The 21,179-nt window shown below is 43.2% G+C and overlaps 1 protein-coding gene across 1 annotated transcript in view; it reads left to right on the forward strand.

Annotated features, from left to right (window-relative positions):
* LOC122801555 (E3 SUMO-protein ligase RanBP2-like) overlaps positions 1-21,179 on the forward strand; it is a 2,328,503-nt gene that overhangs the window by 1,121,551 nt on the left and 1,185,773 nt on the right. The window contains exon 12 of the mRNA XM_044070992.1: positions 15,084-15,228. Coding sequence (XP_043926927.1) covers positions 15,084-15,228 — 145 coding nt within the window. The remainder of the gene's footprint in view (positions 1-15,083; positions 15,229-21,179) is intronic.

Consider the following 21,179-nt stretch of genomic DNA (forward strand, 5'->3'; position numbering starts at 1 on the left):
TGGGTCTGTGCTTAGAAGGCATGCTTGACTTAAGGAGCAATCTCTGCCTGATCATTTTAAAGCAAAATTGTTGGATGCTCCTTTAAATCAGGACCACCTGTTTGGCAATAAGGCTGAAGAAGTTTTAAAAAAGATGGAAGATAAAGCTAAATCTATGCAAACTGTAAAAGATTTCTTACAAGTGCAACCTCCAAGATTTAGTAGGCACTGGCCTACTAAGAATTGGTCCTTTCCAGCTCCTGTCAAGCCAAATCCAGACACACCAAAAGCACCAGGTTTCAGTCCCAGGGGAGACTCAGAACTAAGCAATGGGGGGCCTCCATTTCCAAATCTGGAAATAGTAGACACCCCCCCTATGGTAAACAGTCTCAATGACTTTCCTTTAAAATTACCAAGCACATACCTTTTAGCCGCCCCTTTGGGGGGGAAAGATTGCTCTTCTTGCAAAAAACTGGGAACTCGTAACCCAGGACAAATGGGTTTTAAATATAGTGTCCCAGGCATACAGATTTCATTTCCACACGTTGCCAGCACCAAACGGGTGGCCAGACCTGCCCCCAAATCAGTGGGCAGAGGCTCAAAAACAAGTACTTTCCCTCCTAAAGAACCAGTACCGGAACAGGAAAAGGGACAAGGTTTCTATTCTATGCTTTTCCTGGTAACCAGAAAAGACAAATCATGGTGTCCAATTCTGGACCTTTCTACTCTAAACAATTTTTTGGACATTCCAAATTTCAAGATGCTGACTTCAGTTACTTCCTATGCTAGGCAAAGATGCCTGGATGGCAACTATAGATTTAAAAGTAGTATACCTGCACATCCCAATCAGGGAATCTTGCAGAAGATACCTACGCTTCAAAGCAGGCTACTTGCATTATCAGTTCTTTGCACTGCCCTTTGGCTTGTCTACTGCGCCTAGGGTATTCACAAAGTGCCTGGCTCCAGTAATTGCATTTTGCAGGCAAAGAAATATTCAAATATATCCATACCTGGACGATTGTCTAATTCAGGCAGAAAACCAGGGCATTCTTCTAAATCATCTGGTGTTTGTAAAAAAAGGTTCTAACTTGTCTGGGGTACACCATAAACGAAAAGAAATTACAACTGGTACCCACTCAACAGATTGCATTCCTAGGTGCAAGCTTGAATACAACTGCCCAGATGGCTTTCCTCACGCCAGAGAAATAAATTCATTTGGTAACTTACTTCAAACAAGTGGCCACAAAAACTCTGCTATCTGCAAGACAAATACTGCAAGCCTTTGGGGTTCATGGCTTCCTGCATTCTTCTAATTCCATATGCAAGACTGCATATGAGGCAACTGCAGTGGTACTTAAAAAGTCTATGGAGTCAACATTGTCACAGCCTGGAAACAATGATTCCTGCCATACCTTGCCTACGCATGGAGTTCCTATGGTGGGCACAGGCCTGCCACTAAAACAAGGGACTGCCATTCACACTACCCCCTGCTGCCCAAACCCTAACTACAGATGCATCAGATTATGCATGGGGGGGCTCACCTGGCAAGGTAGTTCATTCAGGGCAAATGGAACCCAAATCAAATGCACCTACATATCAATCAAAAAGAAGTGTTAGCTGTACAGAATGCTCTGACAGCCTTCAAGGACTACAATCTTCCAGGGCAACTAATGGTAAAGACTGACAACACTACGGTTATGTGGTACATAAACAAGCAGGGGGTACACATTCCTACCCCCTCTACAGACTAGCCATGGCATTGTGGAACACTGCCTTGAGCTACCAAGTGCACCTACAAGCTCAATTCCTGCCAGGAAAATTGAATACACTGGCAGACGGACTAAGCAGAAATCTCATGGACCCACACGAGTAGAAACTGGAACCACGGATTTTCAACATTTTGACAAGCAAATGGGGAGCCTGGACATGGATCTATTTGCCTCCCCCCAGAACTACCAGTTGGACAAATTGTGCAAAAGACTCCCCACAAAAAAGCCTGGAAAGTGGATGCTCTGTCCTTCAGCTAGAAAAACCTATCACTCTACGCCTTTCCCCCTCTACTCTGCAAAGTTCTGCTAAAAGTCAAACAGGACAAACCAAAAATGATTTTGATTGCTCCAGACTGGCCACGCTAACACTGGTACCCGCTCCTGCGCAGTGTGTCACAAATATCTCCATGGCACCTGCCTCAGACACCTTCCTTACTGTCTCAGCAGGAAAACCAAATTCTGCACCATCAGCTTCCAACATTGAACCTTGCAGCTTGGCTGATCACTTAAATTCACCCTTAGCATCCCTCAGCAAACCTGTGATGGATGTCATCTTGGAGGCGAGAAGACCTAGTACTAGAAAATCTTATGCTGACAAATGGAAAAAATTCTGTGCCCAGAACCAATCTTTAGGGCTGAGCACAGCAGTGCCCAATTTACCTCAGAGTTTGCAATACTTAACTGAGATGCTTCACAAGGGCCTGTCTTTTTCCTCTATTAAAATCCACGCTTCAGCTAATTCAGCTCATTACAACACAGAACCCACCCCTCTTTTCTCATCCCCTGCTCAAGCAGTATCTCAGTGGGGCAAAGAACTTGAGACCACCCAGGAGAGCTCCTATCCCTGCCTGTGACCCTAACTTTGTTTTGGAGAAACTCACTCTACCTCTTTTTGAGCCTGCTGCTACTCCAGACTTAAAATTTCTTTCTTAGAAAACAGCCTTCCTTTTAGCAATCACTTCAGCTAGAAGGATATCTGAATTACAGGCACTTATGGCAGTGGAGCCTTTCATCATCTTTCATGCGGACAGGGTATCTCTGAGGACCAATCCATCCTTCATACCCAAGGTGGTTTCCACTGTGGCTCTTAATCAGTCCATTCATTTACCAACCTTCTTTCCCAATCCACAGAACAAAGGGGAACGGATTCTGCATTCCTTGGACGTGCACAGACAACTTAGATTCTACTTGGACAGAACTCAGTTTCGAAGAAAATCTGATCAATTGCTAGTAGCATTTGCTGCTGGGGCAGAGGGGAAGGCTATTTCAAAACAAACCATTTCTAAATGGATAAGCCATTGCATTCATTTCTGCTATAAGCACCATGGAAAACCTATCCCCCAGGGGATCATATCTCACTCCACCAGGGCGGCATCCACTTCTGCAGCTTTTCTCAGAGGTGTTCCTACCAGAGATATTCTAGAAGCTGCTACTTTCACCAAGCATTATCATTTACCAATTTTCTCTAAATCCAGAGCTGGCTTTGCCACTGCTGTCTTACAGGGCCTATAGCTGGTCCTAATGCTGTATAAATTCCTCCTCCCAACCATAGCTTTGGGAATCTACCCAAATGTAATGACTGCAACAGTGAAACACAAAGAACATAGTACAGTTGTGTACACTTACCATAAATGTAGATGTTCGAGTGTATTCATGGTTGCAGTCCTGGTTATCCTCCCTCTAGCCCCCTGTTTTTCTCTGACTATACCTCTACTTTCTGTTACTATGCTTAAAAGCCTTTATGGTGTATTTGCTTTTGGTTGGAGGTATATTTTTGTGTTTTTAATTTTATTTGTCCCTATTCGGGGGGCACCTGACATCTGGGGCAAGAAAAACTGATGTAATGACATTGGCTGCATATTTTATACCCCTGACGACCTGACGTCATGGAAAAAGGGACAGCAACCGATGCAGGACCCAAGACTTAATCAGGCCGACTGAGGACAACCTGCCAGCAGATTACCTAAATGTAATGACTGCAACAGTGAATACACTCGAACATCTACATTTATGGTAAGTGTACACAACTGTACTGTCTGCTATGGGTCTTATAACAAACACCAGTGAGGACTTTTTAATTTGGGTTATATGTGATTAATATGTTTTTTATTGTTGTGGTTTGTCTTTTGGCTTTTCCCGGTTAGGGGTCGCCACAGCGGAACTCTGGTCCACTAATGATTGGCAGTTCGTTTTTATGGTGTTGAGTTGCCAGCCCGACGCCCAACCTTTTAACGAAGGCACACCCATTCAACGCATGTCTTTCGAATGCCCACTCGACCACGGGGAGGACATGCAGACTCCACACAGAAGGCACTCCCAACCCAAGCCGAGAATCGAACGGGAGAACCTCTTGCTGTGAGGCAACAACGCTACCGCTGTACCACTGCGGAAGTCTGATATATTTTTTTTTGTACAGAATCTAAATGTTGTTAGTGTATAGCAGATTATCAGTTAAATAACAGTAATTTTTTAAAAAACAGAATTTAATAAGAAAAGCAACCTCACTTAATGTCTCTATATATTAAAAATGAATAAATATGGCTTGTCTGCAGTGCTTTTGCTCATGCTTCTTAAGATCTGCCTCTCAGGTGGAACCTTTTAATTCAGAAGTATGACGGGGTTTGTTGTGGATGCAAAATTCAGGAGAACCTGCTGGAGGTTAGCTTAAACATGCATAAATGGCTTGTGTTATAGGCAGGTCATTACCATAGAGAGCATCTAAGAATTTTTGTAGAAGATGAGAAAGGGGGTTCCTAGTGTTTCATCAACTGTTTATTTGGTCAAAAATTGAGATGATGTTACAGCTGATTGAAAATTAGCTTTTTGGGTAATACTGGCAGTTTGATGTATAATAGAACCATGGTGTTGTGGGGAAGTTGCCCTTTCACCATAGCAGGGCAATGTTGGAGTTCTATATAATTAGCAAGGGGGATGCAAAACAGATTTTTTTTCAATGTTTTGTGCCTTCAAGCTGACATTTGAATATGTGAAGTTTAATGTCATTTCAAGGAAATGCAGTCAATCTGAAAAAGAATAGGGTAGATTTGTCTGTATGAATCCACCTTTATTGATTCTTCAACACTGATGAAGTAAATTAATAAACAATTTTCCAGCCATTAAAACCAACACATTTATAAATACTTTTACTGAATTACACACACTATTATATTAGAAAATCACATCTCTTAATTTTTTTTAGACCAGTACTGGGTCAGTAGTGGAACAGTTAAGATTATAACCCTTCCCTTTACTTATTTTCATGCCATGTCTGTATCACTTATTCTAGCTAATAATATCTTTTACCTTTCATTCAGTTCACTGCTTCTTTAGCCATTGAGAAATGTAGGGTATATGTGGTCGGTAAGGGAACTGTGCTAATAGTTTATCAGCATTCCTAGATGCTTTAATAACAATGTGAGTATGAGTACAGCTATCATTAAGCATTACTGTTAGTGTTGTAAAGACTGTAGAGCAGGCTCTGGTGTTAGATTTTAGCTGAATAACTGGTAGAAATAGTGAAGAGTAGATGGAATTTGAGGGGAACATGAAACTAATTATTTGATAGTGATCAAATGTGACTGAGACAAGGATGGGAAAGTGTGCTGGGTAGCATAATGTGTTAGGATACGTAGCTGTGCTTCAGGATTTAAAGGTGTAATAAGCAATATATTATAGATAATTACAGCATTGTTAGAGTTGATAGTGTGGTTTGCTAGATGAGAGGAGTGTTAGTCCACGTGGTGGTTGTGGTTAAAGATATTTCAAGTGAAGCAGGTAGGGTTGGAATGCTGAAATGTAAAGGCAGCCCCTTGATGGGGTTTACCTCTGGCATTAGTTAAATGAAAAAAAATTAACCTCCAACCTGCTCTTGTGTAGAAAATCAACCCCCCCTCCCAAAAAAAAATAAAGCTTATTAAATTGATGAGTATTAATTATCACAACTGATGTGTATGTCATGGAGTACAAAATGGTCTCTAACATTCAGAGTCATAGACAAGATTTCAGAGCTGATCAGAAGGTAATTATTCTGTGTCAGGGGGTCCCTCACAGGCCTCCAGCAGACATTGCGCTATCATAGTACTTAGTAAAGTTGAGTAATTTAATATCTGAGGACCTTCAGGATGCTACCAGCAATAATTACAAATGTTTGAATGTCATAAAGAAATGTTTACTGATTTTGCATTATTAAAAATGCCATTGATTTTTGTGAGCACGGTTTGATTAAGCATTAGTGTCAGGGCAGCTTTTGCATATGCAAGACTTTTGATGACTCTTACTCTGTAGCCTAATGCTTTTATGTGCCAGACTTGTGATGAAGACTGTCGTTGAAGAAGTCTTTTAAGCAAAGCAACATTTTTCTATTAAAAATCATCTGCTGTCCTCCCAGTAGTGTGAGGATGCTTCTTCAGAAGTTCTCAAACCCTTTTTTCTTGCTGCTGTTATCCATATGGTTAGTTATAGTTGACTTTAGTTTCACGGATAACGAGGAGACTGTGGCAAAATAATTCCTTGGTATTATGAAGGGATCCAGGCTGTTACTACTTCTGTCAGCAGATAAAAATACAATGCACTTGGTTTTCTAGCTGGGTTTTAAGGTCCTTGATTTGATGGTAGAATCAATCACATAGTCAGATCACAGCTTAGTTTTCACTGTGGTAGATTTTACCTGATAACATCTGGTGACCAGTGTCTGGTGGTGCAGGGATCTGCTCTGGTTACCCCAAACTGATTAGTTCCTGTTCTGCATTAGCATCTACAGGAGTTCAGTGTTGAAGATCTCAGTGAGACCTATACCAGGGTCTTAAATACATTCATGCACTGTAGCCAGGGTTTGACATTCAAGAAAGAGGGCACATGAACTGCCCCCTGTGTTAATCGATCATATCTCTCCTTGTGGGAGCTAGCAGCATGACTGGGGAGTGAGCCGTGGGTGCCAGCTCTCCTATTTTGGAGAGGGAAAGAATTTTTAGTAGTGCTGCAACCCCAAGTGGAAGCAGCCATATGACAGTCCTTTTGTAGACATATGTCCACTTTGACTTTACATATTAAAAGTGGGGCAGGAAAAACAGTAGGGGATATAAACCAAATCCAAACCACTGTGTATGGCTGCTTGTCTTTTCCCTCAGCTAGTGGTGCTTTGGTCATCCAGTGGAAAAATGAAAGGACCAAAAGGATAAGAAGGGCCCTTGATGCTTTGTGCAGGGAAGCCCAGCAGAAAAATAAGTGCATGCATTTGGTCTTTCCTCTGTTGTCCCCATGAACATTAAGCTACTGTTAGCTATGTGGGACTAGGAACCAAAATCTGAGCCAGTAGAGGAAGGGATATTGGTTAGTAAGGAGCAAAGGAGTAAAAGCACTTGGAAGAGGAGACATCATTGGTGTACTTATTGGAGTAAATTGCCAGAGGTATTAGCCATGTCTTTACTTACTTTCTGCAGTGTTGTTTTGATAATTAATATACATCACCTTGTTTGTCCATGCAAGCATGAATATAGTCTGTTAAATTACTTTTTATATCTCCTTGATTACATTTACTGCATTTAGTCATTTGCTGAGGGTTTTCCCCATTATATCTCAGTCATGATGTACAGAGGCCTGCATTTTTGGGAACAGGTTTTATTCATCTAATGCTTGTCTTTTTAGTTTCCCTGATACAGAATTTTGTTAACGGCTGTGCTACCATTTTTAAATTATCTGTTTAGTGCATTTAATGGTTTAATGGCATTATACTTGTCCCTATTTACTTCAGGCATTTGGATGCAGCTGTCTGTAGCATGTTTGGTATCACAGAACTCTTAACAGTTAACTGTTAAATTTTTGTGGTCCTGCTTCTGCTGACCTCTGACTGTTGTCACAAACTACTTTGAGAGCCCTTTCACTGTACTAGAATGCTCGTCATTTTGACCCTACATTAACCTTTGTGGAGTGAGCCCCGTCTGTCATGGCGGGAAATAACCTTGAACTCTGACCTTCATAAGCATAGTCACAGACTAGGGGAAAGACTGAAGTTACTTTGTTTGAGACCATTATATGCTAAGATTTGGTAAACCATTGCGCTAAATGGGATTCCCTGACTACTTGCTGTACACAATTTGCTTTTGCAAAATTTGTATATAGTCTTCCTTGCTCAACTCTTAAAATGTATGACTAGCATCTCGCTTAAGTTAGTGAGCCAGCAATAGACTGTGCTTTCCTGACACCCCCCCGAAGGTGAAGATCCAGCTTTCAGCCATGCTGTCCTTTGTCTTCTGCTTGGCATTTCACTGCCCATACAGCCATATGAATTGTAGTCAAAATGTGGGCAGGTATAATGCCATCAGGCTAGTGGAAAGCAGTTACTGGTTTTCTTTTATCTGTATTAAGCATCTCTGTTTTTCCATGTTAAAAATTCATCATTGACACTTCATACTGTTTTTAATGTATTATGTGCACCCTTCCTGGCTTTTGCAAGCTGTCTGCAGCTTGCTTAATGTGTCCAGTAGCGTGTGGAATGAGTTGCCATAATACTTTACTATAAAAGTTATGGAGTAGGCTTCTTACCCAAGATATGTGTCCAGAATGCGGATTCAGTGGAGGAGACTAACTGTATTAGATTAGAATTCTTGCCTGCCATATGAAAGGCTCCGGTTCAATTTCTGGCCCCTGCAACTGATTTTTTTCTCCCAGGTTGCCCCTGAAAAGGGACTGTTTCTCCAGTGGACCTACCTGTTTAACAAATAGATTAGAGGCATGGGTATGGGATGGGCCACATAGGGAGCTTGCCTCTCAGCTGTCCAGATTTTTGCCTCATATTTTTGTCTGTTCACCAAAAGGATTGGAGTCGCTAAATAATGACTCTCATCAGTTTCATACTTTATTCCTTTGGAAAATGCATACTAATACAATCTGTTATTCTAACAACTTTCTAAGTTTGAGAGCAGTATTTAAAATATGTCCCTATTTTAAGACCTTTGCCCCTCAGTTATTTTAGGCTTTTGCCCAGATTTCTTGCACTAATATTGAGACGAATGGGGGGGATAGGAGTGAGTGGGCAGTGTTAGTTCACATGTCCTGGGGGAGAGAGGCCCCTTAGACTTGCTGCAGCATAGTGTTATATCTTTGTTAGCTCCACACTGAAAAAGCAGTGTGCTGCTTAGTCAAGAGGTTGTGCATGTTTGGAATCATGCATTCACATCCTAAAGACACTGATTATAAGAGTCTGAAAGGCTGCTGCAGTGTGACTTTAGTTGGGCACACTCCCTAGCAGCAGCACGAATACTGCACCAGCATCCTCAATCTCCTCACTGGCCCCAGTCATGGGTCTGGTTGACCTCAGGGGAGGCTGAGACTGGTCCAGTAGACCCGATGAGTGAGGAGAGGAGTTTGTGATAGATGAATTTGTCCAGAAAAAAAAAAAAGTTTACCTGGCCATCTTTATCCAATGAGTTAAATATGCTGGTGTTTACTGTGCAGATGTTCATCGTGTTTCGCTGTTGCAGTCATTACTCTCGAGTTATCCTGCTGGCAGGCTACCCGCAGTAGGCCAAAATTCCAAAGTCTAGGTCTGGCGTCAGTGTGCCAGAGATATCAAAGATGCAGCCGACGCCATTGTCTTCAGTCTTTCTTGCCGTGCAGTGCCTGAAGCAAAAGCAGTTGGCAAGTGCCGGTCGGCCGACTCCTGAGATTTTCAAATCCGAATTTCAGAACCAAAGTCTTCATTAAAGCTAAGTACTCCGTTGGGGAAACTTTTTTCTTGCTCCAGACTGATGTCAGAAAAAGTTAACAATTGTATTACTTGTGGGAAGCAAATACCTCATAAGGATTTTCACTCTTACTGTATTCCTTGACCTAGGCCTAGGCCCTGATCACAACGTTGCTAGCTGTCGGTTTTGTGCTAGATGTAACCAACGCACTGTTAAGCATCAGTTTGATTTTGCATTTCATTACTTTGGCCGAAGATTTAATTATATAATGCCGTTGGAACAGCCGACGACCAGAGTTTACAAAAAATGCAAGGACAAGGAAAAAGGATAGGCATCCGAGGTCCAAAACCGACGACGAGGCCTCCGTTAGGCCAGTCGCCAGTTTGCAGGTTCTCAGTGAGGTGCTTTCGCAGCCCCTGGTGCCCGCTACCTCAGAGCCACAGGCCGCTTCTGGCTCCCACGTGGAGCCGACTGGGCCTCTGGAAACTCAAGGTAGTGGACACTCAGAAATCATTCCCTCAGATGGATCTGGAGCCGCTGAGCAGGCATCTGCTTCTGAGGGTGTCTTCAGACCTACACAACTATACGTTAAGCCATCTACAGCTTCAAAGACAAAGGCTAAAGCAGCTCTAAAGACAAAGAAACAAGTACAGTATTCTCCTACTTAGACTTCCATGCCTAAAAAACAGATGCTTAAAATGGCCGAAGACCTAATTACTTTGATCAGGGATTCCTATCCCCCTCCTGATAAGAGGCTTAGACAAGAGACAGAATATGATTCTTCTGATCAGGTTTCTATTTCCTCTGATTCCTCTTCTGAACAGGATTATTCCATGCTTCCCTATGGGGACTCTGATGATGAAGAGTCCATTCCTACAGCCTCTCCTCCTGAGGATTATTCTTTTGGGGAAACCCTGCATACCATGAGGGAGCATTTCCACTGGGGGAGCCAAGATTATTCTGAATTTAAGAAAAGGCTCAGACTTTCTGCTACTTCCCCAGCACAGACCCCTTGCTATTCCACCTGTTTTAGACATTGTAGATGATGTATTTTCAGAGTCCGGCCTGTCCCCTGACTCTCTACCCCCTGCACCTGTTAACTACAGGGTCCCGGATTCTCATAAATTCCTATATAAAAACCCCGCTGCTGACCCAGAAACTATATCTCAGGGTCCCAAAGGGTTCAAAGCTTCCACTGCAAAAAACCCTGTTCCCTCTGATAGGGATTTTAGGGCACTGGACAGATGGGGGGGGGAGTTTACACTTCTGCTACCTTGGCTGTAAGGGCTTTAAATTGTCAGTTTCATTTGTTTAAATATCAGCAATATTTAATGTCATTGCTTAAGCAGAAATTGTTGACAAGTACTGAATGTTCAGAGAACAAGGAAATGCAGGATTTATTGCATGCAGCTGAACAAGTGGGAAAGCATACTTTGCAATGTGGTTATGATTCACTGGAGGCCACTTGCAGGGCCGCTTTTACAGGTTCTGTTATTAGAAGGCATGCTTGGTTAAAGGAACAGAATCTGACTGATCATGTTAAAGCAAAATTATTTGATGCTCCTTTACAGCATGATACTTTGTTTGGTACTAAAGCAGAAGAGGTCTTGAAAAAAATGGAGGATAAAGCAAAATCCATGCAGACAGTTAAGGATTTCTTACAGGTACAGCCACCCAGATTTAGCGGGAACTGGCCTTCTAAAATTGGTCCTTTCTAGTGTCAGACAGACCGCAAAGATGCAGATACAGGCATCCCAGAGGCAGATCTGAGCCCCAAGGCTCATACAGGCCTAAACAATTGGGTGCCCCTACCTCCAAAAGCAGAGACGACAAATCACAACATTACAGGAAACAGTCCCAATTACTTTCCTCTGCCAGATCCAAGGACTTTTCTTTTGGCAGCTCCCTTAGGGGGAAAACTAGCACTTTTTTCGTCAAATTGGCAAATGGTTACCCAAGACAAATGGGTCTTGAACATAGTGTCCCACGGCTACAGGTTCCATTTTCACACCCTACCAAGGTCAAAAGGTATGCCAGACCTGCCACACAACAATGGGTAGAGGCACAAAAGCAAATTACAGCCCTCATGGACATGAGGGCCATTCAACAAGTACCACAGCAAGAGCAGGGGCAAGGATTTTACTCCAGACTTTTCTTAGTGCCCAGAAAGGACAAACTCTGGAGACCGATACTGGACCTGTCTATACTAAATACAGTTCTGGAAGTTCCAAAATTCAAGATGTTGACTCTACAGCAGCTACTGCCCATGCTGGGCAGAAAGGCTTGGCTCGTAACTTTGGACCTAAAAGAGGCATACCTGCATGTCCCAATCAGACAATCTTGCAGAAGATACCTCAGATTCATAGCTGGCTCAATGCACTACCAATTCTCTGCACCGCCCTTTGGCTTATCTACTGCACCCAGGGTCTTCGCAAAATGCCTGGCACCAGTAATTGCATTCTGCCGACAAAGAGGAATTCAAATATATCCTTACTTGGACGACTGCCTTATTCAAGCAGAGAACAAAGACATTCTTCTAAAGCATCTGGCGTTTGTAAAAAGACTACTAATTGGCCTAGGGTACACAGTAAACGAAAAGAAATCAAAGCTAGTGCCCTCTCAAGAGATAATATTCCTGGGTGCAAGCTTAAATACAACTGCCCAGATGGCTTATCTCACGCCAGACAAACAAAAACAACTGACTTCTTACTTCAAAAAATTGGAAACAAAAACCCACTTATCTGCAAGGAAAATCCTGCAGGCCTTGGGTTTCATGGCATCTTGCATTATATTAATTCCATATGCCAGACTGCATATGAGGAAACTACAATGGTATCTAAAAAGTGTTTGGACTCAGCATTGCCACAGCCTGGAGACAGTAATTACACTCATTCCCTTCCTACAACAGGAGTTTCGATGGTGGGCAGAGGCTTGTCACCACAACAAGGGTCTGCCATTCAGTTTACCCACAGCCAGAGAGAGAGACTGACAATGGATGCATCAGATTATGTCTGGGGGGGCCCATATGGCAGGAAAATGTATTCAGGGCACATGGTCTGCAAGCCAGATGCATCTTCACATCAATCAAAAAGAGATGCTAGCTGTACAAAATGCCCTGACAGCTTTCAAGGATCTACTTCAACCAGGACAGCTACTGATAAAGACAGACAATACTATGGTCATGTGGTACATAAACAAGCAGGGCGGTACACATTCCTACCCCCTCTGCAGACCAGCAATGACCTTATGGGACACAGCATTGGCTTATCAAGTTCACCTGCAAGCACAATTCCTGTCAGGAAAAACAAATACTCTGGCAGACGAACTAAGCAGAAACCTCATGGATCCCCACTAATGGAAACTGGATCCACAAGTTTTCAGCATGATAACAAGGAAACAGGAATGCCCAGACATAGATCTATTTGCCTCCCCTCACAACTGCCAATTGTAGAGATTTTGCACAGGGATTTATCGCAAGCAAGCATGGAGAGTGGACACCCTATCCTTCAGCTGGAAACATCTAACAGTATATGCCTTTCCTCCACTGCTTCACCTTCCCAGGGTACTCCTAAAGGTCAGACAAGAGAAGCCAAAAATGATACTGATTGCACCAGACTGGTCATGCCAGCACTGGTACCCAATCCTAAAGAGCTTGTCTCAAGGTCCAGCATGGATATTGCCTCAAACCTCTCACTTGCTGACTCAACAAAACAATCCGGTCCTGCACAGCCAACTCAGGACCTTAAATCTGGCAGCATGGCAGATAATGTAGCCATTCAGAACACTCCTCTTTCAAAAGCTGTTATGGATGTTATCTTGGAGGCCAGGAGGCCCAGTACCAGAAAATCTTATGCAGAAAAATGGAAGAGATTCTGTGCTTGGAACCAGGAACAAGGCATTGACACGTGTGTACCAAATATCCCTCGGATTTTACAATACCTAACTGAGATGCTGAACACAAAGGCCTTTCTTTCTCATCAATTAAGATTCATGCCTCTGCCATTTCAGCCCATTACAAAATGTAACCACCTATCTTTTCTCATCCTTTAATAAGGCAGTACCTCAGAGGGGCCAAAAACATCAGGCCTCCAAGGAGAGCACCAATTCCAGCATGGGACCTCAATTATGTTTTGTAAAAATTCACACTGCCTCCTTTTGAGCCAGCCTCAACAGCGGATATAAAATTCTTATCCTGGAAAACAGCTCTGCTCCTAGCAATAACCTCTGCAAGACGAGTCTCGGAGTTACAAGTACTCATGGCTGTGGAACTTTTTATCATTTTTCACCCAGACAGGGTTTCTCTGAGGACAAACCCAACATTTATGCCTAAGGTGGTGTCCAGTGTGGCCCTCAACCAAACCATTCACTTGCCTACCTTTGATCCAAACCCACAGAACAAGAGTGAGAAAATTCTGCATTCTTTGGACATGCACAGGCAGTTACGCTTCTACTTGGACAGAACTAAAGCTCTCAGAAAGACTGAGCAACTTTGTGTCATATGCTGCAGGATCACAAGGAAAGGCTATCTCAAAACAGACTATTTCTAAATTGATAGGCCATTGCATCCGTTTCTGCTATTTTCAACATGGCAAATCAGTGCCTAAGGGCATTAGGCCTCATTCTACCAGAGCAGCAGCCACTTCAGCAGCCTTCTGTAGAGGAGTACCAACCAAAGACATCTTAGAGGCTGCAACTTGGAGTTCAGTGCACACTTTCACAAAGCACTACCACTTATCTCTTTACTCTAAATCCAGAGCAGGCTTTGCCACTGCAGTTCTGCAGGGTCTCATAGCCTCTCCTAATCCTATTTAGCCCAGCCACCCATCCTCAGCTTTGGGATTCAACCAAAGAGTAATGACTGCAACAGTGAAACACGATGAACATAGTACAGTTGTGTACCTACCATAAATGTAGATGTTAGAGTGTATTCACTGTTGCAGTCCAGGTTACCCACCCACCATCCCCCTTTTCTTTGCTGGGACTTCTGTCCTATACAACCTATGTGGTATATTTGCTTGTAGATGAAGAAAATGTTATTTTTGTGCATGCATAATTATTAGCATATTTTTTTCAGCCTACCATTTTGGGGGCACCTGACATCTGGGGCAAGAAAAACTGAAGAAAATGGAGTCAGCTGCATCTTTTATACCCCTGGCGCACTGACGTCGGGGAAGAGGCGACAGCAACTGGTGCCGGACCTAGACTTTGGAATTCTGGCCGACTGTGGGTAGCCTGCCAGCAGGATAACCCAAGAGTAATGACTGCAACAGTGAATACACTCGGAACATCTAGATTTATGGTAGGTACACAACTCTACTTGACTTTGTATGTAAATGCGTGCAGTTTGGTGTTGCTGGTTAGAGATGGTTTAAGTAAGCACTTTGTTGTTGAATTTTTTTTAAGCTTCTTGACATTTTTTTCACCAGATGATTCTTTCTACGTTTAGGTTAGAGTGTACTTCAGCACCTGCTCACATATGTGGGAAAATTGCAATAGAATGGTATTTTTTTGGGAAATAATGCCTTTATTCTTTGTTCTAGTTTTGTCAGTTACTGTAATTCTGCTTAAAACTGAGGTTTTCAAATTCAGCAATACATGTACTATTTTGATTAAAAGTACAGCAGTAATGCAAAACTGTTTTATCCATCAATAGAATGAAGTGCAAGAGCTGAAGCTTAATGGCTCCGGTGCCACCACATCTCCACATCAGAATCGATGGCATTCTGATAGCTATGTTGGAGATTCCCTTGCAGAAAACTTCCAGACATCTGAAGGCTTTCACAGAGCCCCTCTAACAGGTAGGAAATGCATGCTGAAGAATATTTTTCCCCTCTTAGACTTGATAGTTTAACTTTGGGAAGGAATACTGCAGGAGTTGTGTGCTTTTGTAGCACAGGTTTGCCACTTGACATGTAACTGATCAAAGCAGATGACTTTCTATGGGAATATTGTAACCAGATAGACTAGAAATGTAAGTAGCACTTACAAGGCAGAATTTCAATGCCATCCTGCTGCTCAAGACCACAGCTTTTTCAGCTTAGGACCACAATTCTTGGAAATCCCTTCTCTGTTAAAGAATACTCACTACTTATTTTGTTGTTCCTATCTGGACACTAGAACTGCAGGGCTAATGTCTTTGGTGCACTCCAGTGATTTCAGTGAGCTGTACAGAAGGTTACTCTCCTCGCTACCCTTAATCCCTCCTACTGTAAGTTCTTCAGATCTTATTGCCACCTGCAAGACAGTGACGTCTCCTTTAGAGTTCAAGTGCATGGAACAATTTTTTGCATATTTCTGGTTACTTTTGTACTTGCAGATAATGTATTTCTCTAACTTCTACTATACTTGGTTAGCTGTCTTCACCCTTTTTACTCCCCCTCAAATAACTTTATTCTTATCTCGTTCCCCTCCTTGCCTGATAACATTTTGGATCTAGGTCCTTTCCTTTTAATTACTTATGCTCGCACATTTATATATTTGTGTGTACGCGCGTGTGTATATTGTGTATATAATATATATATATATACATATATATATATATATATGTATATATATATATATATATATATATATATATATATATATATATATATATATATATATATGGGTGCTAGATATATTGCCGAAATTCAAACAAGACCAAATTTCCAAAAGACTAGTGCAACGAAACATCACTATTCCGAAGTTCATTTCACTGAAAGAGGAAAGACTATGCTCTTATTTCCGGTATGTAGTATTTGTGTACCTTATGCCACACCGTACTGTTTTGACATTTCTACAGCATCTGTAGTTCTAAATGGAGAGCGCAGTACAGTGATGATCAGGAAATATACCCTTTCTATCATTGTAGTGCGATCTCAGAGTTGGTGTATATATTTAGCAGGGGGAGCTTGCCCCCCCCCCTTCACAAATATTTGAGGCTGTGTTGCCTTGTTCTTGTTTTGGTGTTGTGTGTTTCAGGATAGTGATGTTTTGATGTACTGGTCTTTTAGACATTTGGTCTCATTTACTTGAAATTTGGTGGAGTGAAATTTTGGTGATGTAACTAGGACCCATATATACAAATAACACATGTATGTGTGTATGTGTATATATATATATATATATATATATATATATATATATATATATATATATATATATTTGTAGGTAAATATAGATATATAATGGGTGTGTGTGTATATATGTATATATATATATATATATATATATATATATATATATATATATGTATATATATATATATATATATATGGAGAGAGAGAGAGATTATATTTCTATGGCTGCATATTTATAGGTATATTTAGATATATAATGGGTATATATAGAGATTAGATATCTGTAGCTGTATATTTGTGTGTATACACACACACACACACACACACACACACACACACACACACACACACACACACACACACACACACACACACACACACACACTTCTTATTTATAGATGTCCTTCTATTCCAGTGTTGCAGTATTCTACATATGGTTTTACCCTTCTTCCTTTCCAGTTCATCCGGCCAGGATTCCAACGTGTTTCAGTCCCTGTAGGTGCGTCGATCGTATGATGTGGCAGCAGGAACATGGGACATAAAAGTGACGTCTGCATGCACCAGCCCCCAGAACCTTTCAGCTGACAGTTGTATGCCAGATGCTCTTGCTTCTCGCAGATATCTGATTAAGAAAATTGAGATAAGTACCCCATTGGGGATTCTTTCATCCTCCTGTTTTATATAGTCTGTTCATGTCATCTGGAAAGGGCAAGTGTAAGTGTGGTTGGCAGATTCCCCACAAAGACACCCACGATTAGTGCCTTTTTTGTTTAGGTAAGGAACACTACCACGAGAACTGCACGATTTGTCAGGTGTTCGTACCCAAGACCTTATGTCACCAATTGCATGATTTAAATCTCTACTTAAAAAAACAGCGGTTAAAACAAATAGCATTAGGGATGGAAGCAGTCAGAACTGCCTAAGAAGAGGCCCAAGACCATGCGGCCTACTATTTCTGCTGTGCCTCTACTTGCCCGTTCCTCAGCCTGTGGCCATCAACCTGGCCAAAGATTCAGCTTCAGCCAGTCTAGATAAAGTGGTTGTCTCTGTGGAAGCTGCACAATCTCAAGCAGACGACACATCTGTAGAGGCTCTACCGGTGTCTGCCTTAGACTCCGGGGGGAGAACCAGTGTTCTGTGTGGGCCAGTCTGATTCCACCGCCATCCCTATGTCTGACTCGAGGCCTTCGCCCAGTCAGACGGCTGCAAGGTCTCTTAAGAAAAAACAAAAAACTGAACTTTTATCTCCTGCTTCTGAAAGAATGCCCGATTGACCAGCTTTCAGCCAGAGTTTATTTAATGCCTTTATGGCCCTACGGCTTACTACTATAGGAAGCCCTAGCACTGCCCCTCCCCTCCTAGGCCCGAGACCTCTAGTTCCTGAAAGGAGGGTAGAAGAACTACAAGAAGAGGAACTCTATGATCAGAAGGCTCCCTCTACTACTCCTCACAGTTCTCCTTCCCCCTGGGATATGGATCTCTGGAAGAAGGTTCCATTAAACCTAACTCCCCAGTGGAGGATTTAACCTTTGGGGAAGCTATCAGCAAAATGAAAGACCATTTTAAGTGGGAATCCTCAGACGTGACTGAAGTGCCGAAGAGGTTTTATGACCTCATACTGATGGACTCCCCTAGTCCTTCTGCTGTCCCTCCTATTCTGCCGGCCTTCTTGGATGCCTTTTCCTCTGCTTCTGTCAATCCTGACTCCCAACCTCCAGCGCCATGCAAGGCGGAGAGACTGTACAAGGTTCCTGAGACAGAGAAATTTCTGCTTGTGCCCCCCTGCTGACCCAGCCACTATCTCCATTTCTACTGATTGGTCATAGTAGAAGCAGTTTAGAGGCCCTTTCTTCCGGCTGACAAGGACAGCAAGACTGTGGAACATTTGGGGAAGAAAATTGCACTTCCGCCACCTTGTCATTGAGGACCACTAACTACCAAACTCACATGATCAAGTACTACTTCGTGCTGGACAAAGCCACTAAGGAATTAGCTGACATCCTAGACTGTGCAGCCAAAGCTTACCTGTCCTCTCTTATAGCTCTCAACTCTCAGGTGAATAGACGCTCCATAAGATGCAGTTATGATGCAGCCTCAGGGTAGGTCAGCTGCATCAGCTTCTACATTAAGAAGATTCTCTTGGCTATGCCTTCAGTCCCCTACCTGATGACTTCAGGGCTAAACTTATTGATGCCCTTTTGAATCACTGCACCCTGTTTGGTGGAAAAGTGACTGACCTCTTCAAGTCCTTGCAACAAAAAGGCAAAGAACTGCTGAACCTTAAATACCTGCTAATCTCACCCATCCCCAAGTTCCATAGGAACTACCTGGCCAAGACTCAGTGCATTAGAAAACCTTCTAGGCCTATGGCTTCCTCCAGGTCCAGGAGACCCTTAGCAAACAGCCCCCTCTGCCTAGAGCTTCTCCTTTCTCCAGCCAGAGGCCTCCCTTTCCAGCTAGGGCAGGTAGTGTCTGACTAACTGACAACCTCTTATCCCTCTCCTCCTACATCACTTCCCCTGTCTGCCCATCTCTCTCAGTCTTCTTGTGTGATTACTCATTACCTCAGACAAATGGATTCTGTCCATCATCCAGAATGGTTATTTCATGGCCTGGATCATCCCTCCAGCAAGGCTGGGCACTTCACAGACACCCACCAGTCAGTTACCCCTCCTGCGACCGGTACTGCAAACCTTGCTGATAACAAGGCATTGTAGATCAAGTGCCTTTAGAAACAAAAAGAAAGTATTATATTCCAGAAACTTTCTTGTCTCCTGAAAGGACGGACCATGGAGGCCTATACAGGACCTCTCACGTCTCAGCCCTTTCTTAAAAGTTCTTACCTTCAGCATGCTCATTCTCCCCACCCTCTTTCCTCCTTACCTCAAGGCTTCATGGCAACCCTGGACATAAAGGATGCCTATCTTCACATACCAATAATGCCCACTTTCAGGAAATAACTGATTTTTGGCAGGCTCATCCCATTTTCAATTGTGCCGTGCCCTTTGGGCTTTCCACTGCACCCAGGGTATTCGCAAAATGTCTGGCTCCAGTCATAGCTCACTGCAGGGCAAAGGGCATCCAAATAATTCCTTACCTAGATGACCTGCTAATTCAGGCAGACAATCAGAAGACCCTTCACATTCATTTCCTTCTGCGCCTCTTATAGTCTCTCAGATTTCTAATAAACTACCCAAAGTCTCACCTGGAGCACGCACAGGGCATTGTTTTCGGGTTGCAGAATCTGAACAGACCTGATGAAGGCCTTCCTGCCACCAAGCAAGGATGTGTCCCTGACACACCACGTGCTGGGTGCCCTTCAAGTTTCAGATCTGAGAGCAGGGCAGTTCCTGAGACTTCTGAGTTGCATGGCAGCCACCATACCCATGTTGCCCTTAGCAAGACTGTATATGAGGAAACTGCAGTGGTATCTTTGGTCGGTATGGACTCAGCACTGTCATCCCCTGGAATTCAGGGTTCCCCTTCTTCCCTGCTTGAAACAGGAAATGCGCTGGTGGTTGGCTCAGGTGGCCAAGAACCCAGTCCTCCCTCTACAAACCCCCTCACCTGCCCAGACCATGCATACAGATTCTTCAGATCTGGGATGGGGAGGAACTCTAGGACCCAGACAAGTGCAAGGTTTGTGGACAGATGCACACAAACTAGAGTACATAAACGTCAGAGAGATGAGAGCAATCATCCTCACTCTTCAAGCCTTCCTACCCTTCCTAGAGCAGGGCCCTCTCAATATATTCACGGACAGCATCACAGCCCTGTGGTATCTCAACAAAAACAGGGAGGGATGAAGTCCCTACCTCCTGTGCAGACTAGCTCTGCAGGTGTGGGAACTGGCCACCTCACAGGGAATTTACCCTACAAGCAGCCTACATACCCTCCCTGCACAACTCCCAGGCAGATTATCTAAGCAGGATAATCTCAAACAACCATGAACGAATGCTTCACAGAGATGTTTTTCTGGATCTGGTAAACAGGTGAGGTATACCTCAAATAGACCCATTTGCCTCCTCCATAAATAGGCAACTTGCTGCACCAAGACACCTGACCCCAAGGCACTGGCAACAGATGCTTTCTCAATGTCCTGGAAGGGGAAATTTTTTTATGCCTCCCCCTTTCCCCTTGATTCAAACGGTGCTGCTGAAGATTCAGTAGAACACACCAAAAATCTTGCTGGTGGCTCCCTACTGGCCAAGACAGCACTGGTTCCCCCTTTTCCTTCATTTGTCCAAGGGCAGTCACCACAATTTACCCCCCTCAGTGGACCTGCTCACACAGTATAAGGGAACTCGGATACACCCACAGTGGCAATCCCTGCACCTTACCCTGTGATTGGATTCTGAGCCCCTTCAGACACCTGTACAACGAGGACGTGCTCAGTGCCATGCAGGAGGCCAGGAAAACTAACACAAGAAAATCTTGTATCTCAAAATGGAAAAAAGTTTTCTATTTGGTGTCACAAAAGACAGTTGGAGCCGCTGGAAAGCGACATCCCTCTTGTCCTGTCTTACCTGTGTGAACTGTTGCAGACGGGGACTGCGTGCTCATCTTTAAAAGCACACTTGTCTGCTATTTTTGGTTGTCTACCTCTGGAATCCACCCCTTGCGTCCAGACGTCCTGCTAAACTTTTCCTCAAAGGGGTACTACATTTGAGACCCCCCAAGAAACCGTTCCC

Source organism: Protopterus annectens, chromosome 5.part0 (genome assembly GCF_019279795.1).
Source record: "Protopterus annectens isolate FY-2018-M chromosome 5.part0, PAN1.0, whole genome shotgun sequence".
NCBI lineage: Eukaryota > Metazoa > Chordata > Ceratodontiformes > Protopteridae > Protopterus > Protopterus annectens.